The sequence below is a fragment of the Typopeltis vanoorti genome, chromosome 12 (genome assembly GCF_054136105.1).
Source record: "Typopeltis vanoorti isolate ZY-2024b chromosome 12, IOZ_Tvanoo_1.0, whole genome shotgun sequence".
Classification (NCBI taxonomy): domain Eukaryota; kingdom Metazoa; phylum Arthropoda; class Arachnida; order Uropygi; family Thelyphonidae; genus Typopeltis; species Typopeltis vanoorti.
This window is the reverse complement of record NC_143560.1, coordinates 82,892,666-82,918,744: the sequence shown is the minus strand read 5'-3', so window position 1 is coordinate 82,918,744 and position 26,079 is coordinate 82,892,666. Positions and strand designations below refer to the sequence as shown.

Here is a 26,079-nt window from a genome sequence, read left to right as displayed (position 1 = left end):
ATAATTTGCAAGAGTACTCAAACAGATCTTAATGTGACCAGAATAATGAAATCTCAATGTCATGCAATTGAGAAAATGAAAAGGATGCTGGCTCTATGGATCGAGCATCAGAGTCAACTCAACATGCTTTTGTTTTGCTTAGTCATATGAGAGAAGCCAAAATATTTGTATGAAGATCTGATGAAAAATGAAAAGCAACCAATACCTTTTGCTGGAAGTGGTGACTTGTTCAACAGCTATAAGAGTTGCTATATCTTCTGCAATCTCAACATAACTGGCGTGAATACAGCTACAGATCACATCGTTATCTGTAGCTGTATTCACTGTTACACTGAAGAATTTCATGATTTTTCAAAGCAAAGATAGCAGGAGGAGGTTACACACCAAAAGGTTATAATCAGAGTTGAAAAGTGTCAGGTTTCATTTGCGAGATTCTTGAAAAGTAGCCTTTAGCCTCCTATGAGTCTTCTACTTCAGCATGCCAACTGAAGAAGATGTGGTTATGATGGATTAATCATAAAAATAAAGAACTACAGGGTGTTCGGGATAAATTTGACAGTTTCGTAAGGAAAAAGAAAATCTTCTTTGTATCTATTAAATTTAATGAATTGACAAAAAAACATTACAGGCAGAGTTAATTACAATACTATCAACAAGATTTACTCAAAATAACCACCATTAGCATCGATCACAGCTTCAATTCTGCTTCGGAACCTCGAACAAGCTGATGCTACAGTCTCCCTGGGAAGGGCCGCAAAAACTGTTTTAATTTTATCCATTAACTGGGCTTTTGTATTACTGGAAGTGCGATTGGTGTCTTTTACAACTGCGCCCCATACAAAATAATCCATGGGGTTAAGGTCTGGGGAGTTTGGAGGCCAAACATTTGGACTGGTGAAGTCGTAGAAATTTTCAGACAACCATTTTTGACTTTTCCCAGAGGTGTGGCAAGGGGCCGAATCCTGCTGCCATACATACGGCCTACCATTGGCTACCCTTGTTATCCAGGGCTTGACTACAGTTAGCAACTCCACGAACAAAGCCCGAATTCCAATGCCAGGGTTCTTCAACACCTGTTCCTGCAGATTTGCGAGGAATTCTGCTGTACGAACGCAATCAGATCGTCTGCTAGGGATCTTTCTTCTTGCTACATCCTCGTAGTCACCATTGCAAGTCTCTAGTTCATGCCTGATTGTTTTTACTGTATTCAGGGAGCATTGGGCAGCAGTCGTAATATCCTTATTTTGATGGCGGGCACGAATCATCATGATACAAGTTATTCTCTTCCATGATTCAGGTGGGTTCCAGCTATCCATCCTTTCTGACATCTTGTATATGAATGAAGAAGGGTCCAAACTTTTAAATGAAGAGAAGTGTGTGTTAATACATGTAACTTACGGAAAAATATAATTAATTATAAATATGTCAAATTTATCCCGAACACCCTGTATATGAATAGTTATTTGTTTCATACATACTGAATAATTTATTTAATACTTTTATTCTGTAATGTGTATGAAAACTAGGTGCATCTATTATTATTATTACTACTACTAGGGGGCTATGTCCCTCTGGCGCCTACGGCACCCAACCCCCCGTGTTCCAGACTGGTAGGCCACTTCTCCTTGAATTCTAATGACTCGAATTTTGAAGACTCGACACTCAGGGTAGCCCCTGAGTTTCAAAAAAAAAAAAAAAAAAACTTGATGTCATTTTGCACTTGATCCTCTGTTTCTTTTCTGTACAACTAGTACCATAAATCTCAAATCAATTCAATTTTAGAATACTGCTCTCACATTTGTGATAATGCAAAAAAAAAAAAAAAAAAATCTACTATTTAATATGTACAGGACCTGACACTGCATTCAGTCATAATCCCACGGATGGTAGCTTCGTACCACTGGTCACTCGACCTAGCACATGTGCCAAGTGTCCGAACCTGCGGTTCCTCTCGTACTGAGCAGGATTACTATCGCAACGACTAGTCATCAATAGGGTAATCTTTATCATCAGGTTAGACTCTCTTACAGTATGCAATTGCATCAACATTGAGTTTCATCACTCACACTAGCACTCTCTTATAGTATACAATTGCATCAACCTTGAGGTTCATTACCCCAACTTCACCTATTATAAAATTGGTTCAGACTCTCTTGGCAATGTGTCCTTGTCTCACATTAAGGACCTAAAGACATTCAGTCCTTAATTACGTATATTGACCCTAAAGTCGTTCAGTTCATGCAATTACCACAGTATGACTAATATTTAACACTATTATTAATTCTACAGACCTGTGTTATGCGTGCTGTCACTAATGTCAGGATAAGCGCCAGCCTGGGCCAGGCCACTAGAATTTTCTCTGAATAACTCTGAGTTACATCCTTTTTTCCCCAATTGATTGCAATTTCCATTCCTTAACCTAGTTTAAAAACTAACTTACGTACTAACTTACAACTAGTCACTAAATTCCCCTTATCCCTATCGAGGAACTGATATATTTCCATATTCAATCAAAATATCACCATCTTCATTCTATATATTCATTCAGAGTCTTTCATAATTAAATGTGTCTACTCAGCGAGTTCCACAATCCAATGAGAAACCCAATGCCACTGAGGTTGGGATAAAAGACAATTCCCTACGTTATATGCTCGTAGGGGAGCAGCGAGAGTCTTTAGGGCACTCTCACCTCTTCCCAACTCAAGACAATGGAAGTCAGATAGCCGAATTCCCTACAAAAAAGCTCGTGTGCATAGGTTCACGGGTGGGATGGCAATTCCCCAGGTTAAGAGCAGCACTCTTAGGGCATACTCCTTCAGGACCTCTGTGTGAGGCCAGCCAGACCCAATATGGTGTGAGCATCATCAGGAATTATCAAGTGTACTATTTGCACTCACCAGGTTTCCCCTGGTGATTTTCAGCAGCTATCAATGGATTCACCCTATTGACTTGTGCTACTGAAAAAAAAAAAAAAAGAAAAATCAAGATGATGCCTTTTCAGGACATCTGGAGGCCACTTCTCCACATCATGTGCTGCTCAAAGAGCAAACACGTTCGGGACCTCTCTGTGAGGCCAGCCGGACCCGGTGTAACGTGAGTTGTCTCCAGGAATTTTTATTTGTGCTTTATGCACTCTCCAGTGTCCCCTCTCACAATAATCAATTGAAATTTGGCTAGATAAACTTCATTTACATATATAAAATTATCTTATTAGATCTTTGTAAAACTGTTCACCAACAATAACTTACTGTCCACCTTAAGGAGAGTCGTGTTTTACTCCCACCAGTTACCCACAAACTTGATTGATATTCTTTCACTTAAACATTCACAGCACCACTGGGCAGAAATCACGTTGCATCAACACCTCTCAACGACCATTTCGCAATATGTTTTGTTTTAATTAGACAGTCGGATTCCCCTGGTCCATGCTGGTTCTGAGTCCATGTCCTTCGCCAGTCTCAGATACTTAATTTTTTCCATCTTCTTCATAATTTTCCCACCAATTGTATACTCTGCAATCTGTCTTTGTCTGCCATATTTCAAAACCTTACACTTCCCAACATCAAAATAATAACTATAGAATAGCACATATGCCAGAGTAAATAACTTTTTTATTATGTAAATATTTTGTCTTATGTATCATAAGACATCATCTGTACAACTAACAAACAACAATATGAATTGAATTCAAAAAGAGATTCCAGAGGGATTCCAATTTAAGTGCATGCTTAAATTGGAATCCCTCTATGTATATAGTCATGTGTTTCATGGATTAAAAACTACTGGACTGAAATTAAAATTACTTAAATTCAAATATAGCAGATAAAGTTTGCACTTTCTTTATATATAACTGTTCATGTTTATATGTGGATCTATGTAGTAACTTGGCATTTTGTTGTTGGATCTTGTGGTTAGCATTTTCATACTGACGATATCTTATGATATATAAGACGAAATATTTGCATAATAAAAAAAGTTATTTACCATGGCATACATGTTATTCTATAGTTATGGATACAATACAGATTTCACTATATATATATTAAAAAAAAATCAAAATAATAGTTCTACTTACTTGCTGACTCACAGAGTCCTTTCAGATCCTGTATAACTACATCCCTAATAATTGTATATCTTCATTTCAACATCTTAATATCATTAACATACAAGTTAAACAGTAATGGCCCCAGTACTCCACTATGGACTTTTCTCTTTTGGGGTGTTGCACCCCTATACATAACTTGCTCATACTCATCTGATAGTAATCTATCCAACCCATTACTGGTTTCAATATTTTTTGGATTTTTTTGGGGGTGGGGTAGCCATTGGCTGAGAAAGTGTTGAGGATGAGATTTAGTTCAGTGGTTAGGGCATTGTCATTTGAATAGATTAGTTTAGCCCTGTTGTATAGTGTAGATTAGTTTAGCCCTGTTGTATAGTGTCTTAATAACTCCATATTGTTTTGAGTGGGGGGAATTGTTGGTGAATGTATCTGCCTGTATGAGTGGGTTTTCTATAAACTGAGAAACCCAAGGTGTTCCATCAGGCTGGCAGGTGACTAGTGTGTCTAGGAAAGGGAGACTGTTGTTTTCCTTTTTTTCCAAGGTGAACTTGATTCTGGGGTGTTGGTTGTTTAAGTGTGTTAAGAAGGAGAGGAGTGTATAACAGTCATGTGACCAAATAGCGAACACATCATCAACATAGCGAAGCCATATGGTTGTTTTTTGTGGGACAGAGTTTAAGGCTTTCTCTTCAAAAGTCTCCATAAAGAAGTTGGCCAAGGGTGGGGAGAGTAGTGAACCCATGGCTGTCCCCTCTATTTGTTTGTAGAATTTTCCCTGCCAAATAAAATAGCCTGAGTTCATTGTGAGCTGAAATAGGGCTGAGATATCGGGAGGAAATTTAGCTTGGATTAGCTCTAAGGTTTCCTTGAGTGGGGACATTTGTGAATAAAGAGGAGACGTCAAAACTGACCATTATGTCAGTATGTTGCAGTGTAAGATTTTCTGTGCTGGCTTTGAAGTGGGCTGAGTTTTTTATGCATGATGGTATGTTGCCAGTATAGTGTGTGTGAGCGCTTTGGCCAAATGTTTAGCTAATTTGTATGTGGGAGAAGCAATGCCATCCACTATGGGACATAATGGCACATTTTCCTTTATGTATTTTTGGGAGTCCATATATACGGGGGGGGGGGGTATAGAGTTAAATGGTTTTAATTTGTAGTAACTTCTATAGTCCAAGAAGTGACCTTCTTAAGGAGCCTATGGAGTTTTCTGATTTGTGAGTTGGTGGGATTGTATTCAATAGGGAGGTAAGTAGCCCGATCTAATAATAGCGTATTAAGCTTACCTGTGTAGTTCGTCGTTTGGTTGAGTACTACGGTGGCGTTTCCCTTATCCATGCTTTGGTGATTACTAATTCTTTGTTTTTCTTCATTTCCTGCAAAGCTTTATATTCACTATTGGATATGTTGGTTTTCGGTAGTCTTGCTTTGGTGAGAGCACAAGCTACATCCAGTCTAATATTGTTGGCGATGTGCTTTGGAAGGTGGCATATCCCACGTTCAATCTAGATCATTATATCCTTGGCCACTATTTTTTTTGGGAGCAATGCCGAAGTTGTGGCCACATTAAAGAGCGATGAGTGTTGCAGGCTTCAAAGTAACTGAAGAAAGGTTGACTACAGTGTTGGTTGGAAGTTCCTCCTGATATCTCAGCCCTATTTCAGTTCACAATGAACTCAGGCTGTTTTGTTTGGCAGGAAAAATTCTATAAACAAATAGAGGGGACAGCCACTCTCCCCACCCTTGGCCAACTTCTTTATGGAGACTTTTGAAGAGAAAGCCTTAAATTCTGCCCCACAAAAACCAACCGTATGGCTTCGCTACATTGATGATGTGTTTGCTATTTGGCCACATGGCTGTGATACACTCCTCTCCTTCTTAACACGCTTAACACGTTCACTGCCAACTATGAGTATACTCGTAGTTGGTAAACCAGCTACACAAACCAACTACGAGTATACTCGTATGATGCTTACCGCCGGCAACGAGATTACTGTAGTGACCTTGAAGAAGTGAAAATGCTTGGCTTGTGGGGCTAGCATCAAAACTGTGTATTCTCATAGAACGTATATGCTCTGTATAAGCCACCTATGAGTATACTTGTATGACGCTTACCGCCGGCAACGAGATTACCGTACTGACCTTGAAGAAGTGAAATTGCTCGGCGTAGGGGAACAGACTATGCCGAAGTAGCGTGGCAGCGAACGTGTTAACCAACACCCCAGAATCAAGTTCACCCTGGAAAAAGAGGAAAACAACAGTCTCCCTTTCCTAGACACACTAGTCACCCGCCAGCCTGATGGAACCTTGGTTTTCTCAGTTTATAGAAAACCAACCCATACAGGCAGATACATTCACCAACAATCCCCTCAAAACAATATGGAGTTATTAAGACACTATACAACAGGGCTAAACTAATCTGTTCAAATGACAATGCCCTAACCACTGAACTAAATCACATCCTCAACACTTTCTCAGCCAATGACAACCCACCCCCCAAAAAATCCAAAAAATAGTGAAACCAGTAAACCACAACTCTCTCCCCCTCTCACAACAAGGTGACTTGTTGTGGGGAGGAGAGTTCACCATTCCCTACATCCGAGGCACCTCAGAAAAAATTACCAAAATCTTAAAAAAACATGACTTGACCTCTTGTTACAGACCATATGGAAAATTGGCATCCCTTATCTGCTCCACTAAAGACCAACCACTTACCCTAGACCTACCTGGTGTATACCAGGTCCCTTGCAGCTGTAAGCTGTCCTACTTTGGCCAAACAGGCAGGACAGTGAATATCAGAATTTCAGAACACAAGGACTACATCCGTTTTCACCAGTATAGCCACTCTGGTCTTGCAGACCATGCTCTAGATACATGCCACAGAATACGGTTGAAGAAAGCCACAATAATACACTGTAGCAAGTTCAAATTTGAAAGACTTTTCATGGAATCAGCCTCAGCCCTAAGAAACATGCCAAACCTCAACAAATTTGGTTGCATAAGACTGTCCCAAATTTGGGAGACTTACATCAGGAGACCTTCAGCCCAATGGCTAAGAATACCTGCATAGCCTGCTAGGGGGCACCATCAGGACTTTTAGGAGAAACAATAGCTTCCTCGCTTTGTCCTCATTTACTGTGTGTAGTGCCTGCATGCACGTGTCTTTAAGTTCCTTTGAAGATGGCAACGTGACGTTGCCGAAATATTGGAAATATATATTAAAGTTTAATTTAATTTATATTTTAGTGTACGTTGTGAATTCCTTAAGTTAATTAATAGTCATGTATAACCAACGTATAAGCCTTTCTATAAGAATCTCATACCATACTGCCTCAAAACTACTTTCTTGATTTCCTCTTTGCATCTCCACTTTCTGTAGGTATAATTTCTCTGGTATCATCAATTACACCCTCTTTTTTCTTGCCCTTCCTATGTATTTTTCTGTAGTTTGCCTGTACTTTTTCTTGTCATTACTTTCCACATTCCCAGACCTATAGCAATGTCTATCTAAATATTTCACTTTACATCTCACACTGTACTGATTCAGAACTACTTTCACTATTTTCTCTTTGCATCTCCACCTTCTGTGGACATAATTTCCCTGGTATCATCAATTACATTATGCTCTTCTTGCTCTCACAAGAAAAAACATTTTACCTTTCCATTTCTATTCTCAGTAAGATCTCATCCCTCATCCGTGTTTCACTTATTCCAACAATTTATGTGCAGATGAACTCAAGCAATGTAATTACCACTTTTTACATTCCCCAGCCCATACCAACACCCAACTAAATATTTTACACAGCATACTACAGGTTTGTGGTGTGCAGTGCTTGCAGAATGTGCACATCCCGACAGTTATTGGCAGGTGAGGGATTGGGGGGGGGATGAATGTCTGTAGAAAATAGGAAGAAGTTTGAGTTAGAAATTAGCATAATGGACCTCAGCAGCATTACATCAGAAATGGGTGAATACTGACTGAGAGAGATGAGTAGCATAATCAAAGGTAAGGAAAATGAGTGGAAGGCAAAAGAAAATAAAAGCAGGGAGTGTAGTAGGTTTAAAACATTGTGAAGTTTTTGAAGCTGGCGATGGGAGGATGAATGTCGAACAAGAGTAGGTAGCTTGCAGAAAGAGATAGATGCACCGAAAGAAGAAGTGGAATGTATCAGGAACAGTGGCGGCCCGTACATAAGCACTGCGACACTGCAGCACCCACAAGGAAAAAAAAGAAAAAATTAAATTTTGTTTGTGTTTATAAATAATAACAATGCTTACAACATTATATAAATGCAGTACAACATGTTAAAGGTTACAGCTTATGTTTTGACATTGATTGAATAGTTAATAATTGGAATTGTTTGATTAACGCTTTAGATTACGAAACAAATGCATTGCGATCTAACGCCGATATTCGTTTGCTCTTGTCATTGTAAGTTATGTCATTCCCAACTGTAACTGCTAAAACGACAGTGTATTTTTAGTAAGCTTACGTGCCTTATTTCTGTGAGATATGAAACGTTTATTATTGGTGCATGTTCGTGGTGAACTATTTTTTTGTAAATCTTCTTTTATTTTGTTAAAATAACATATAATTATTTATTTATTATAGATACAAGGCTGAATTATGATGAGTGTGACTGTTGAAAATATGAAAAGAATTATATTTTTACAATTATTGTTACACGAAACAAATTCACTGCGACCTAATGCCGATATTCGTTTGCACTTGTCATTGCTATCGATACGAAACTTTTATTATTGGTGTTTAGCCGTGGTGAGGATGAAATATTTTTAATAAAGCAATTTTTTAATATGTAAATTTATTTGTTAATAAATTCGTTACTGATTAGGAAAAAAAGTTTTTTTTTTTTTTTTTTTTTTTTTTTATATGTAGTACTGCCACTTAAAATTTTCACCAGCTGCCACTGTTGGCCACCAGTGACGAGAAGGGAAAGCAAGTGCTGCCATCTATTGGTACCTAACCCTAACAGGATATGTTACTGGCTAATATAATGGGTTCTACATTCGATTTTCTTGAGTTACAGAATGAAAAACCCCAGTTTCTGGGAGAAAAAAACCACTCAAGAACTGGTTGAAGATAGGTTTAGAAAAAGTTCCTCTAGTCGATTATTAGACTTGAAATCTGTCTTCAGGCAGCTCAGTGGAAGTAGCACTTGCATAATCTACACTAGGCTGCCTGAAGTTGGATACAGTGAACTCTGGAAAACTGTGACATTTGAGGAATTGCAGAATGCTGTCTCTCCTAAAAAAATCTCAGTTTTTATTGTCCTTTACCACTTTCTGCATTGTTCGCTGGGCTAAGATACAATGAAGCAGCATGGATCAGTGGACCCTGAATGCCAGGTGAGAATATTTCAGGGCTGGTAATAGTGTAGTGGTGTTTTCTTGGTATATGTTAAATCTTCTGACATTAGTGAAATGATAGCTGGATGCTGTTCTTGAACATTAATAATAATAATAAATTTAACTTTCAAAACTTTCAACGTTCTTGAACATTGTTTATGTTAACAGTTTATTCGTCTAATAACAGTTATTTTCATCAGGATAATGTGCTACATCACAAGAGAGAAATCCCTTGGTTATGGTCCAGGTGCCTGAAGATCACCCTCATACTTCATTGGTATCTTGTGGACTGAGATGGAATGAGCTTTTCGTAACTGGGTCTGATTTGAAGCAGTTGTAGTATGCCATGTCAAAATGTGCCAGCATCCCAGTAATAGGAATAGAAAAAAAGAATGTGATCAGGGATATTTTGGAGCTGTAGTGAATGTTGCTTGCTGTTAGGTAGATGTACTTGCTAAAATGACTGCTCAGTACATTGGATATAATTTTGCATTTTATTTACAGGAAAGAAATTCCACATGCAACAATATTGATAATTCATGCTTTTTATATAAATTGTAGGTTTCTTTTTCTTTTCATTTTTTTTTGTTACATTGATATATATTGTTATATTACAGATCTTGTGCCGGAAAATGTGAAATCTGAGTTACTTGAAAAAATTCGCGATAAACTTCCTGAAGAAGGTATTATTACTTCTCAAATCAAAAGATTTGTTATCTAATTATTTTTATCGTAAGCTTGAAACAATGCTTAAATTAAAATTACTTGTTCACTTTATTTGCAAACAAAATTCAAACTTTTATTACAGAAACAGAAATCAAAGTTCTTATCAAAGCTTCAGTAAACAATCAAAATAATATATGTAAATAAAAAAAAAAAAAACGTTTTATTTGATGTTACTCTTTAGTCTTCATTTAATGGTTTAGAGAATATCAAACATAAAAGCATGTGTGGAAATGCATTTAAGTTGATTCTCTACATAATGCTTAACTTTTTGTTCTTAAAAATAGATAATTATATTATTATTTTTTTTTAAAGGCAAACCTTATTAACTTAAGGGGCAAAACTAACTCATCCCAGTGTACCGTTTCAAAAACTTCTATGCCTTATGCATGATCTGAACCTACAGCCATTCCAATAAATATGCAATGGTTTTTACTATCTTAGCTACCAAGGTACACAATATAAAGGGGTATTATGATTTTTAGATCTAGAAAAAATCCTTCTTTGTGTATTATCCTCATAGATCCTGAACATTACATTGAGGGCAGATTCAAAATGAAGCTCTTAGGACTGGACTTATCCTAGTTGACATTACTGTTGCCCTGTTTCAGCATTACCAGGGATTATAAACTTACACTTGCTTGCTGTCATTCTGGATAATAGAGGGTTCTTTGTGATATATTAAAAAGATGGACTATTAATGGAATATAATGCAGCATGCTTGCCCTTCACTTTTTAACATTTATGTGAATTACCAACTAGTTTATACTAGCACAAGAAACTTTGCATATACAGATGATCTAGCTATTAGAGCACAAGCCTCTGACTAATATTATTGAAGATAAACTGTCATTTGCACTGAAAATCCTGGTAGTCAATGAAAATTTCATACATGGCAGTGCAGCCAATAACCCAGGTAAGCCAATTTCCTCATCAGCAACCTTGAGGCTTCTATAGAGCTGAACTGTTGCATGTAACAATACAGCCCTAATTAGTGTATTACACTAAATGTATCCAGTATATTTGGGTCTCACTCTTGAATGAACCATGATATTTAAAATCAAAGGCTAAGGTTAGTGCAGCGGAACATCTTACTAAACTTAGATTGTTCGTTGTTGGTTTGCAACTGCAGAGTTTCATGTTCAGCATGAATTCATATCACCCTTTCAAGTTGCAGACAAATCACAGGCTGCTTAAAACCAACAGAGATGACTGATCTCTACCAACTTTCTGGTAAAGCCTGACCAGCCAAAAGAAATCATTCTCACAGTGAAAGAGCATCACAACAGCTGAGTGATTACTGACATTAAATATATAATTCAAATGGAAAATTTATCCAGACAGCTTCCCATCTCATGCCATAGTTTTTTGTGTCATCTACAGAACCATTTAGTTAAGACTATCAAACTAGAACTCAGACAAAAATCACTTGATGATACTTACAGTCAGAATGACCAACTGCTACTAACAGACGGGTTACTGTCTGGCAAAGAACGTTTAGAATATAAAAGTTTCAGATCTCTTCAAATGTAATAAAATAGAAGCCACAGAGCATCTCTTGATATACTCACAAGTTCTTTAACTTTGCAGAACCAGAGGTTTGGCAGTGGGTACAGATACTGCTATACAGAGTGCAAATTTCAGGACTAGCAAAAAGAAGGCACAGCCATGGCTCACCATTATCGCCCCATTGCTAACTTTTATATGGAACATTTTGAGCAACGTGCTCTAAATTCCTCTCCTTTAAAGCCCAAAGTCTGGCTTAGATACATTGACAATGTTTTCGTTATTTTACCCCATGGCCTCCAGACATTAGACACTTTCCTCAGCCACCCAAACAAACAACACAAATGTGTATTTTTTTTTTTTTTTTTTTTTTTTTTTTGTGTTGTTGTCAACACAAATACACATTTGTGTTGACAAATTGTATGTCAGACATACAATTCACAATTGAGATTGAAAAGCAGAACACACTTCTGTTTCTAGATATACTTGTCACACATCTTCTTTCTGGCAGTCTTTCCTTCACTGTTTACCGGAAATCGACACATACTAACCAATATATACATATAAACTCCTACCACCACCCCAACACAAAAACTAGGGGTCATTAATACACTAAAAAACAGGGCTTTGAAGATTAGCTTCAATGAATGAACAAGCACTTAAAAATGAATTAAAAGTTATCAGCAATACCTTCCTAAAAAATCATTACAGCCAAAATACAATCAACAAAATTCTGTACAAGACCTCATTTAAAAACAAAAATAAACTAGACTACAATAAATAAAACTGTAACCATTCCATACATTAAAGGGATATCAGACACAATAAACAGAATACTACAAAAATACAACCTTTAAATCTCTTGCAAAATTAAAGAACTTAACTTCAAGGATCCACTCTCTCTGCTGGCCCACCCTGGAGTATACTGCATTCATTGCATCTGCAATTTGCCCTGTATAGGGGAAACAGGATGCACAATTCCTATCAGAAAAAAGAACATAAATGACACGTTAAATATACCTTCTGATCATGCCCTGAACACTTTACATAGAATTGCCTGGAAATGCACCTATTGTTTACATCACACTAAAACATGGTATGAACATAAATTTAAAGAGACTTCTGAGATTCTTATCAATCACCCTAATCTTAACAATAATGATGGTCTAAAAATCTCAAGAATATGGAAGGCACATATTCTATTCACTTAACCTTTCTCCCTAAGAGTTAATTATAAATAGGACCATAGGTAATCCAGGATCCTAAATCTAATATAACAATTGTCATGTTAAATTAGGACAGCATTTTTACTGTAACAAAACTATCTATATGAAAGAATATTTCTCTGATGTTGTCTTAAATAGAATATAGATGCTGGGTGCTTAAGGGTTAAAGCTATATAAATGAGAGGAGGCCTCCATATAGCCTTTAAAAGGAATGCAGAGAACCGATCAGAACTTCTGACCTAATGTTCAATCCTCACCTTCTCATGGTGCACCCTGTTAGGTATCCACTTGGATACTGAATGAACGAGGATGGGCTGGCAATTTGAGATTTAGCCGACCAAATTGTATGGTTTATTGGCTTAAACTAAAATAAAAATGATGGTACAACATTACAGAATTTCATGCAGGTTGGAGCGTTGCCCAGTTAAACAATGCCCCTGTTGTTTTCACCAGGAAACCAGGGCAAACAGCGAAAAGTTAGTTACTGGAACAAATCCTAAAACCCATCCCAACTCAATATCACAAGAGTTCAAGATCAGTACTGTCAACATAAGAAGCCTTAATGGCAAAGAAATGGAGCTAGCTGAGGAATTGGATAAGTACCAGATCGACATAATAAGGGTGACTGAAACAAAAAAGGCAAAAACTGGTGAGATCTTTCTGAGCAATAAATACAAAATGTTATGCTCAGGCAATGACAATCAAGGAAAAGAAGGAGTAGCCATAGTATTCAACATTAAATACAAGGCTAATCTTCTTGAATGGCAGGCAGTTTCAAGCAGAATTGTGGGTAAATATCATAATGGGGAAACTGGACAATGAGACTTATTTGTGCCTATGGTCTCACAGAAAGTTCTACTAAGGTAGAAGTGGAGGAATTTTTTGAGGCTTTAGAGAAAGCAACTGACACAATGAAAAAGGAAAAGCTGTTCCTTGTTGGGGATCTAAATAGTAGAGTAGGAAATGATTATCAGACATACAAAAATGTTTTGGGAAAATTTGGAGAAAAGAGCAAAGCTAATAATAATATTAGGCAAATACCTGTTGGATTTCTGCTCAGGACATGGACTGGTTATTACTAACACCATGTTCCAACATAAAAATGTGCACAAATTCATGGAGAGAAGAGGCAAGGAATAAGAAAAGTCTCATTGACTTTTCTTATGTTATTGTTGATAGTGATATTTTCTCCCTGGTGCAGGACACCAGAGTGTACAGAGGATTTGAAATTGGAAGTGATCACTGTTTAGTCTTGAGCAGGATAAAATTGAATTTCATATCGAAAAGAATAACATGTAAGAAAGTTTTAAAGCGAATAAAAGTTCAGTAGCTCTCAGATATGAACTGTAGACTAAAATACACAAACATGATTGAAGAAAAAATGAAAGCGTTTGAGAACACTGATTGATTCAGCCAGAAAGGCATGTGGTGAGGTTGTCTGAAAGGATAGAAAAATCAGAACTCCATGATGGACACAGGAAGTTAAAGAGTCAGTGAAGGAAAAGAAGAAAGCATATCAAATGTTCCTGGCAAATAAGTTAGCTTGTGCTCTTAGAGAATACAGAGACAAATGTAAGAAAGCTAAACAAAAGTCATGGGAGGACTTTGATAAGAACATAGAAAATAAATATCAAGAAGGTCGCAAGATGTTCTGGAATTTTGTTGAAGAAGCTCAGAAATGGAGGATAAATTAAGTGAATGTGAGAATTACAGAGGTATTTCTCTACTGAGTGTTGCTGGTAAGATGTATGCAAGTATATTGAGAAATGGTTGAGAAGGATTGTGGATGAGAAGCTTGGTGAAGAACAAGCTGGATTCAGAGTGCTGTAAAAGGAATTAGAGATGACAAAGGTGACATGGAAACAGGAGAAAAAGATATCCTTGAAATATGGAGTAATTACTTTGAAAAATTGCTAAATGAAACAAGCAGTGATGACATCACAGTGGTAAACACACTGACCAGGCATGTAGTCAGGAATACATATCTATACTTGAAGTAGAAAAAGTCATCAAAAGTCTGAAATGTGGAAAGGCAGTAGGAATAGATGATATTCGACTAGAAATGCTCAGATATGGAGGTATAAAAGTTGTACAGTGGATGCACTGAATAGTTCAGAAGGCCTGGACAGAGGAAAGAATTCCAGATGATTGGAGTAGAGCTGTAATAGTACATAGTACCCATATATAAAAAGGGAAATAAAACTGAATGCGAGAATTACGGAGGCATTTCATTATGGAGTGTTCCTGGTAAGATATATGCAAGTATCCTTGAGAAACAGTTCAGAAGGATTGTGGAAGAGAAGCTTGGTGCTTCTCTTCCACAATCATATATCTAATGGGAATATAGCAAAGATCTGTATTTAAGTTTTGTAGATCTGGAAAAGGCATATGACAAGGGTGCCAAGAGAGAAGCTATTCAAAACGCTACAGTTATATGGTGTCAATGGGGCATTATATCAAGCAATACTTAGTCTTTATTTGAGTTGTAAGTCAGCAGTTAGAATTGAAGGAAGCACAGGAAGATGGTTTAATGTTAAATGTGTGTCAGACAAGGATGTACATTATTCCCCTTTGTTATTCATTATCTACATGGATCACATTATGAAGGAAAGTGGTATTAAACCTGATATCAAAATTAGAGATGTTAATCTCAGCTCTTTGCTTTATGCAGATGATGTTATACTTTTAAATAAATCCATTACAAGTCTGCAAGATTCCCTGACTAAATTGAATAACTGTTATAATAGATATGGTATGACGTTCAGCATTAAATAGACAAAGACAATGAAAATAGACAGAAACATTGAAAATATCAACTGCGTTGTGAATGGAGAACCTATAGAACAAGTAAAACATTTCAGCTTCTTAGGCACGATTTTTAGTGAAGAGATGGTAAATTGAGTATGGAAATAGATAACATAATCAACAAAGCTGGTATGGTAGGCAGTCAACTGAATAAATTGATATGGAATAAGAGAGAAATTAGCCAAATCACTAAATTAGCTGTATACAAGACAGTATTCAAGCCAGTTTTAACTTATGGATCTGAGAACTGGGTTAGAAGTAAAACATGTGACTAAAGATTAGAGACCGCAGATATGAGAGTCCTGAGAAAGATTAGAGGCGTGAACAGAATGGCATCAGTGGCAATATCATATTAAAAACGAGGATATTAGCCATTGTCAGCATCCAGGAATGTGTTAGCAGAGCTAATCTTAGGTGGTATGGTTACTTAAACAGAATGGGAGAGGAAATATTAGCAAAACAAGTGTTCTCTGCCAGGTTGTCAGGAAAAAGACCCAGAGGAGGACCAAGATAAATGTGGATTGATACAGTAAAAAGTGCCTTAGAAGATAGAAATATAAGATCTGATAATATTGGAGTTTTGACAGGTAGCAGACTGATTTGGAGGAAAATTGTAGATAGGAAGTTAGTAATAATGTAAACTTTTCATGTAGTACTATGATATTCTGTACTCCCCTTGAGGGTATATATCAGGATTTGATGATGATGATGATGACGATAGCTTTGATGTAGTTAATTTATTTTATTTCATTTATTTATTGTAATTTTATTTTATTTTCAGTAGAGGGCAGGCCAGTAGAATAACCATTGATCAAATCATTGTCTCTTCAGCATACTGTGTGAAATGTAATTTAGCTTGTCTCTGTATATATATGTGTATACTCCAGATGATGACCTTAATATTAAGGTCGAAACGTCAGGAAATTAAAATAATTATTTATAACAAGGTAAGTCCATAATTTGTGATGTTATACATAAAACAATGCAATGGTATAACTGAGGAAACATTGCATTATTAATTATTCATTAACTCTATTACAAAAAAAAAAAAAAGCAAAAAAAAAAAACTTCAGTGATTCGTGTTTGGAATAAGACTTGCCCATATCTTAGACAGCGAGAGGCAGTCATTCCTATTTATGTTTGGACAGTGAAGTAAAGCTTCAGTACTTTCTTTAAATAAACATTCAAATTGATAACAATACAGATGAAGTAAGCATTTTTCTGGCAATAGAATATTGTGGTTCTGTATCTATTCTGTGCTCCACCAACCCAGATTTCTCAGATTCCCACTATTGCTAATATAAGATTGGTATTCTTGTATTCTCATTTCTACTGAATGTCAAGTTTGTTCAAAGTAAGGAACTTCGTAGAACCAGGAAGAGCCAGAGGAGAATGTTTATCTTTGGAAGATGGAAACCATAATGATAATTTGTTGTTAGGAAGGAAAGTAGCCACTAAAGTGTATTTCTTAAGAATTCTGGAAATGTATGGATTTGGACTCAATGTACTGTTTCCATGTTATTTGAGCTAGGATTATAGGAATTAAAAAGCTGTTGTGTGGTCTCTTCTAAGAAGACATTGAGTTTCATATATCATTTGATGTTTTTTGCTATAATTGTTGAGGCATAGAACAAATAGTGTGAGCATGTCATACTAAAAATTTTATAATACCAGTCTTCTGTGAGTGATGGTGAGCAGATTACTGTTGAATGTAGCATCCAGTAAAAGTAGGCTTTCAATAAATTGAAGTAATTAATTCACCTGATGGTGAGAAGAGTAGAATATCAAAAAAGGATGATTTGTTGTCTTTTTCTATTTCCATAGTAAATTTAATTCATGAATTTAGTTTGTTTATATCAGACAAAAAAGCAGGTAATGTTTCTTCATTCTAGGGCCAGATAGCAAAAACAGCATGTATATAATGAACCCAAAATGAAGACTTGAGGGTGTATAGATGAGATAAGGATGTCTTCTAAATGTTCTAAATAAAATTTAGCAAGTGCAGGGGATAGTGGAATTCTAATTGCAGTTAGAAACATTGAATTTTGAATTGAATTGAAATTAGAAACAACCAATCATATTTCTCCTTGAACTCATTTATTGAACGCTTAAAGCCACCTTTGCCAACCCATCCTGCCCATTCACTACCCACCAAGCATAAAATCTAGTCCTCACATCCTTGCTAACTACACTCATACACAACTTCTAGGGGTGTTATTCTCTTCCATCATGTCAAGTACTGAAAAATTTCTTCTGCATATACTCTATAAACCCCTTTATCAGCTTACATGTCTCAATCATATCCTCTATTTTCTGATTGTTGAACTTTGTAGCTCATTTTTGACAAATAAAATATCCAGAGTGAATAACAAAGGTGAATAATTTCCCTATATCCTGTGGAAATGCTACTGAAAGTAGATGTAGTTTATTCTCAAGAGGTACATTAGTGAAGAGAGATTCTTTATTGAAGCTAACTATAGATCAGTGGGTTTTAGGGAAATATTTTTCATTTTATGTAGAAAATTGGATGAAATTTTTATGAATGAGCAGAAATTACAAGTCCGAGTTTTCAAAATTTGGTTGCTAAAAATTTTGCAATAAGTAGGTGAATCTATGCAGACAACAATTGGATGAAGAGGAATGTCTTTCCTTTGTTTTTTTAATAGAATTCATGAATAATTAATAATGTAATGTTTCCTCAGTTATGTTATACCACTGCATTACATATAACATCCTGCATCTCTTACTGTTTCAAATCAATCCATTATTCATGTTCTAATTTGTAATTAACTATCATTGCTACTAATGATGGCCTCTAATATTCAGGATGAAATATATGTTTTTAAATAAATATTATTATTTATTTTCTTATGTTTTGCATGTGAATTAAAGAAACCTCTAATGGCATAAATATCTCTTAAAGAACAGATGTGGATGTTGACATATTCCAGGAAGGTATGTTAACATCCATATATCTTTTGATATTTGGACTGCCAAAAATTAAGCTTTAGCGATTGGTAATCATAGTGGTCAAAGTGATTATTAGAATTTGGAGAGAGTAATCAAGACAGCAAATGAATACATCCAAGTGTGGGAAGGAAATTTTGACTCAGAGTAGATCAGATAGGGTGGGATTCAAAGTTTATTATTCTGTGACTTGTGATATCAGACCTAATGAATGCTTGAATCCTAGAGATCGAAGGAATTGTGTAAGGTATTGTTTGGGGAGTGGAAGTGGATGTAGTTGTTGAGGTTACCAGCTGAATTTCAATCTTGATGACTGTAAATGGTTGCTTTATCATTTATATTAATGTTAAGGCCATATGTTGGTGCATTGGATATGGCAACTTTTTTCTTTGTGCATTAATAATGTTGATAATAAATTGAAAGGGAATTAATATCTAGTTAGTATTTTCTTGCACATTTTGAAGGAGGCAATGCTCTTTGTGGGAGACTATTAACCATTATTTACATACAACCAATCATACTTCTCCTTGAACTCATTTATTGAACACTTAAAGCCACCTTTGCCAACCCATCCTGCCCATTCACTACCCACCAAGCATAAAATCTAGTCCTCACATCCTTGCTAACTACACTCATACACAACTTCTAGGGGTGTTATTCTCTTCCATCATGTCAAGTACTGAAAAATTTCTTCTGCATATACTCTATAAACCCCTTTATCAGCTTACATGTCTCAATCATATCCTCTATTTTCTGATTGTTAACTGAACTTTGTAGCTCACGGGCACATTTGATCTATAGGGAAAATTTCATAGACCATTCACTCTTACTTCTGGATCCTCTTCCTCATTTCCAATAAACCAGAGCAGTTATATGAAAGTCTTATAAAGTGGCATAATAGCTTCTGATTCCTGCTTTTTATTGTTTTCTTTTTTCATCCATGCGTTCCTTTGAGCTATATTGACCACTTTCATTGCAGTGTCTTTTGAATTTCAACTTTTTGTTCATCACTCCCATATCTCTGGTCTCATCAATTTCTTGCACAGATGGGATTGTAGACAATTCCATCTGTGGAATTGTCTGCAAGAAATATACAGATTGTGGTCTTTTTAACCCAGAGTGCATAAGGCACGTATTGTCACACTGAATTAATAACCAATCTCCTTGCCCAAACTGTTAGGCTATTCAAAGCATCTTACAGGGTCTCCACATCATCTTAATTTATTATTGTCTTCCCCGATTTACCATCATCAGCAAACAAATAGTAAATAAACTCCCCGGCATCCCCTTCACTTACTCAAAGATGAAGATTTTGGTGCCAGATGTGAAAATAGAGGTAGATGAGCTGGTGGCATTTAGGCTATTGCAGCATCCCAATGCAAATATGGTCATAGGATTAGGATAGGATATCAGCTTGTGTTTTAGATGGTAATGACATTATACTAGACAGGCATAAAAAGGTGTTTAGTTGTTTCAAAACATTTACACATACTGCAGAACTGGTTATACTGTAGATATTTGATCCAGTTTACTGGGAGGGAACCATGCATAGCCCTTCAGGCCAAGTCGTGCAGTGTTGGGTATCCATTACTGTTGATAAGATTCTTCAAGGCAGTTTCAATATTTGTTGCTATATGTCATGCTCATATAAGCCTAACAGAAGAGGTTAATCTTGTTATACCAATATGAATACTAGTATTTTGTAGCTGTCTGATAGAGTTGCACAGTAAATTATAGGGAGTTGATATAACTTCTGATGTAATAGGTACCCCAGACAAAGGTAGATAAAACTCTTGGAAGTATTTGATTAGCATGCCAAAGACATGAATAGATGTTAATGCTTTTTGAATAATTTGTTGAGTGTTGATCAAGCATTTGATTTTCAAAATGAGCAAAACTATCCTGAGCTGTAGGTAAAAATAGCAAATCTTCATCAATTTCCTGTCTTTGGAAATTCCAAAAATAATTTGATTGTCTTTTGTAAATTATTGTTCTCTGTTTCTCATGTATGTCTGTGGTATTGACAGTATACTGTATTGAGGGAGAAATTATTGTTTTTAAAATTTTAGATGTATTCTAAAGGGTAGGTCCCACTTTCCATGACCTGAGGGATTCAAATGACATGATGCATTTGGAGCATAATGTTTCCATTAACAGGTGACCTATAATTTCTATAGGCCATTCTGCTGGTATAAGCCCAAAAGGAAGATTTCTTGGATCAAATTTCCAAAGATTATGAGTTTTGTTCTCTCTTGATCGATGCACAGGTCACTAATGTTACTAAATTCTTCTATTAGTCTGAAGAAACAGTACAGGGAGTATGAATCTCTTAATGTTAATGCAATTTTGTCTGCATATATGATGTTTTTATTGGGATGTGACTGAGAGGGATGGTTATTCCTCTAATAACAAGTTAAAGGCTGAAGTATCATTTCCCTAGCAGTTGACAACCTGCAAGCAGCAATTCTTGAGTCCATTTTAGACATCCTTTCTGAGATATTTTGAAAAATCATAAAATCTTCCTATGTATTTATAGCCAGTTGATTTTTATTATTTCAATATTTTAAATAGATGTTAATATACATATAGTTTCTTGATTGAATAGATAGGAAATGGGTGATCATAATATGTGATTTAAATTAAGGCAACATAGATTGGGATGATGAGATAACAACTGGAAGTAAAGAAAATGAATTTCTCGAGTTTTTGAGGAACTACTATCTAAGCCAGATGTAACTAAGGGAAGCAAAGATCAAAGGTCCTGTATTTGATAATGATCTAAGAATGTCATTATAAACGAGGTGTCAAATCTCCATCCAGTTAGTGAGAGTGACCATGAGGTGATTATCTGGGCCAGCCATATGGCAACCTGTCAGGAAAGACTATATGTGAAACTACACAATTGGTAATTACGAGGGTGGTCTGAAAAGTTCTTGGCCTCGACGATAGATGGCAACACTAGCAGCACGATTTTTTTTCTAAGTTGGTACATCTGTCATAAGCATCCATGTGAAATTGCAAGTCATTCTATCAAGTAGTTTGTTTTATAGCTATCTGAAGCAAAACTGTTGTCTGTATCCCTTGAAATGGATAAAATTGAGTATCATGTGGTTATAAAATTCTTTGTAAAAGAAGGTTTAACGGCAAACGAAATTCATTCGAAATTCATAAAAGTTTATGGGCACTCTTCTCCTTCATTTTTTTTCGACAATTAAGAAATGGGCTGCCGAGCTTAAACGTGGCCGTACCAGCTTTGAAGATGATCCATGTGAATGACATCCAAAAAGTGTAACAACACCAGAAATCATTGATCAAGTGCATCATATGGTATTGGATGACTGGCGAGTCAAAGTGCATGAAATTGCTGAGACTATAAACATTTCAAAAGAACATGTAGGATATATATTTTGCATGAAGAATTGCAAGTGAAAAAGCTTTGCGCAATATGGGTGCCGTGCTTTTTCACGGCAGATCAAAAATGCACTTGCATGAACATCTCTGAACAGTGCTTGTAACGTATTAACAAGAATAAAACTGATTTTGTGCGTCGATTTATTACTATGGATGACACTTGGATTCACCATTACACACCAGAATCCAAACAGCAATCAAAACAGTGGACAGAAGCTGGTTGTTCAGCACCAAAGAAGGCAAAGTTGGTTCCATCATCAGAAAAGGGTATGGCATCGACGTTTTGGATACTAAAGGCATTTTGTTTATTAATTATCTTGAAAAAGGGTAAAACAACTGGGGAATATTATTCCAATCTTTTAACCAGACTAGATGAAAAAATTCGTGAGAAAAGATTCGGTTTGCAGAAGAAAAAATCATCTTTCATCAGGACAGTGCACCTTGCCCACAAAGGTGTCTTGGCAATGGGAAATATTAAGGGATCTGCACTATGAATTGTTGAAACATCCACCCTATTCCCCAGATTTGGCTCCCCTCTGACTTCTATCTCTTCCCAAAATTAAAACTGCCTCGCTGGTCAGCGTTTTTCTTCGAATTAAGAGGTGATTGCAGCTGTAGAGGGGTATTTTGCAGATCTTACTAAGAACCACCACAGGGATGGGATAATGGTGCTGGAGCATTGCTGGAATAAATGTATTAGTCTTAAGGGAAACTATGTTGAAAAATAAAAATAATTTTGAAATTATAAATTTGTTTTTTTATTGTGGCCGAGAACTTTTCAGTCCACCCCTTTTATGAAAAGCTCAGGAGATGGCTTGTAGCTGTAGCATGGAATGAGTTGGGTGGAAAGGAGAACAATTCTGTTTAAAAGCAATGTCTAAATGTATTCCAAGTGTCCGGAAGTTAAATAAGGTAGGTGCAAAATGGATGTGTGAAGAGATTAAGCATGCAGTACTGAAGAAGATGTTATGGAGTGGTAACAATCATTTCCATGAGGAGTACAAAGAACAGGCAAGGAGGGCAGGTCAGTTGATAAAAGTAGCAAAAGTGCTATATGATCAGCACTTAGCTAGTTGAAGCCAAAAAATGTCCTATAGAGCTCTTTGATCTTCAAGAAAAGCTGCTGCATATCTTCTGTATACAGATTATTCCTCTAGGGGGAATGTAGATGGTAGGACTATGTTTGAAGAGCTCCGAAAGATAAGCTATTTAGTTCTAAAAAATAGCGTCAGTTTAAAAATTGTGCCAGAATTATAGTATATTGCAGAGTTAATCTATTTAGCATAAAAAGTTTGTTTTATTTAGTGTTAAATTAGTATTTTGATAAGATACATAGCGTAGCACATGGCACCAATGAGAAGAAAGACAATGGCATCCAAATTATCGGCATCTTTGTTTAAAAAAAAATTTAACCAAAAGGAGTTTATTCTGTGTAATGTCTGCAGGATGTATGCTTTTCCAAGAGTGGCTGGAGTTTGGTTCGATAATGATAGTGGTGGGAAAGTGTAAGGAAAGTGAGGATTTGAAGTGTGTCTCAGGTCCCGAGATTGATGTAGTAGATGAAAGCTGTAATGTGATAGAAAATAGTGATATGATAGGAATTTGCAATGTAGTGCCAGATAGCATTGAGAGTGAAAGTAAAAGTACAGAGTGAGAGAATGGTTTGACTGATAAAAAAAAATGCAGAGTTAGTTGCAATGAGGTTGATCACACGGTTGCGCGGAGTGATACATAGGGTGAAGCGGCAGCTGGAGAGATTATAAAAGTTTACCAAGTGCATCAGCTAACGGAAAGAAGCAAATGTGTGATAAGAAAAATGAGAGCATGATTGGGAGTGTAAGAAAAATGAAGGCGCGAGTGTTGTATGGGGATTCAACAGTAAGAGGTGTAATAGATGAGAGTTTGACAAAATTGTACTTACCGGGTGCGAAAATTAAGGATGTAAGTGAGGCTATTAGAGCGAAAAAGCAGAGGGTGAAAGAACCAATAGTAGTGGCAGGAACGAATGTTTTAACACGTTCATTGCCAAGCTGAAAATTGGAATTTTGTGTGGTGGCCAAATTTTTTTTACTTGATAGCGACGTCCACACGATAAAGCATGATTGGCCGTTTGGTGAGAACTCGCATCACGCGATGTCGCGTGATTGGCAATGAACGTGTTGAAAGATAAAAAATTTTGAGAGAGATATTTAGATAGTGAGTCTGTTGCTGCGGTATGACAGAGAAGAGTTGAGAAGGAGGGCCATAATTGCAAATGACTATGTGCAGGTTATGCAGGAGGAGTTGGTGTGGAGTTGTGGACGTGTGGAGTGAGTTTAATGGGTGAAAGAACTTATACAAGATGGATAGTTTGCATCTGAATGGATTTGGTGTGCGGAGACTGGAAAAAGTGTTGCTGAATGAAGTGAAAGTGGATGTGCAGAATCAAGGAAACTAGAGCTATTGGGGGGGGGGATATGCAGACATCAGTGAGGCAGTTGAGTGTAAGAATGTGTATAATATGCTCGAGCTAGTACAAAAGATAACAAATCAGAATGGGATAGTTAGAATAAGGCATCAAGATAGGGGTGGGAATAACGGGCTTCTACACTTCATGTATACTAATGCCAGGAGAATTAGGAAAAAGAAGGAAGAATTTTTAGCCTTGGTTAGCTCTTCCTGGCCACAAGTTATTGGCAATAGTGAGACATGGTTGATAGAAGATGATATAGCTAGTGAGATAGAATGTGAACGGTATAGTGTGTGTTCAGGAGGGACAGAGAGAAAAAAATGGGGGGGGTGTTATTGATGATAGCTGATGCAGCCAAGGAGAATAGAAGTTGAACTGCAGGATAGTGAAAAGAGCACATTTGAGGCTATTTGGTGTGAGATTGAGACTAGCAGAACAAAATATACAGTTGGGTGCTGCTATAGACCAGGTGATGGAATAGATGGTGGAGATAGTATGCATAAGCAAATAGAAGAAATGAGTGGAAGGAGGGTAATTATTATGGGGGATTTCAACTAAGGTAACATTGATTGGAAGGAGAAGAGGACACATGGGAGGATGGAATTGGATTTTATGCAGTTATTAAGGGATAACTACCTGAGACAGCATGTAATGGAATATACTAAGGGTTCGAGAGTGCTTGACCTAGTAATTGCATCTGAGAATTTGACTGTATTGAATATGACCACGTTGCCACCAATTGGTGAGAGTGATCATAAGGTCTTGACCTGGGAGGTGGCTAAATGCATGGAATTTTCAATTAAGACAGGGTACATGTGGAATTACCGGGCTGGTAAGTATGACAAGCTTAGGAGATTGCTTGGTTCAGTGCCATGGCATGTAAAACTGCAAGGGCTGGAGATTGATAGTGCATGGGAAGCAGTAAAGGAGCATTTGAGGGAGGTAATGGCTGACTGTATGCCTAGATTCCAGATGGTAAATCAACTAGTGGTTAAATGGATAAATAACACCATTAAGCTTGAGCTGCAAAAAAAAAAAGAAACAACTGTGGATGCTATACCAGCTCAGTTCTTACGTGAAGCGGCTAAAGAATTGTCAGTGCCCTTGACCATTTTGTTTAATTTGAATCTCGGGTCTGGATTAGTCCCGAGGGAGTGGAAAGAGGGGAAAATAGTTCCACTGCACAAAGGAGGTTCCAAGACTGCTGTTGCAAATTACCGATCGATCAGCATATCAGGAGTCGTTGTCAAGGTTTTGGAGAAAGTAGTCAAGAGAAAAATACAGGAATGGATAGACGAAAATGGGATACTGTATGGGGGACATCATGGTTTTGTGAAGGGTAGATCATGCCTCTGTAACTTGCTCACTTTTTATAACACAGTGACGGCTGAATTGGATAAGGGTAATGTTACAGTGATACTGCTGGACCTTGCTAAGGCCTTTGACAGGATACCACATGGAATTCTTATCAGTAAACTGCAGCATATGGGAATGGATATAGGGATGGTGAGTTGGTGAGGATAGTTGATGGAGAGATATCAGAGAGTAGTTTATTCTGGAGT

The 26,079-nt window shown here is 36.7% G+C and overlaps 1 protein-coding gene across 4 annotated transcripts in view; it reads left to right on the top strand.

Annotated features, from left to right (window-relative positions):
• The window catches only part of LOC150100943 (enoyl-CoA delta isomerase 2-like), a 384,225-nt gene that overhangs the window by 178,961 nt on the left and 179,185 nt on the right, over positions 1–26,079 (top strand). For all 4 annotated transcript variants that reach the window (XM_090401230.1, XM_090401231.1, XM_090401228.1 and 1 more), the window contains one exon: positions 10,048–10,113. In XM_090401230.1, coding sequence (XP_090257356.1) covers positions 10,048–10,113 — 66 coding nt within the window. The remainder of the gene's footprint in view (positions 1–10,047; positions 10,114–26,079) is intronic.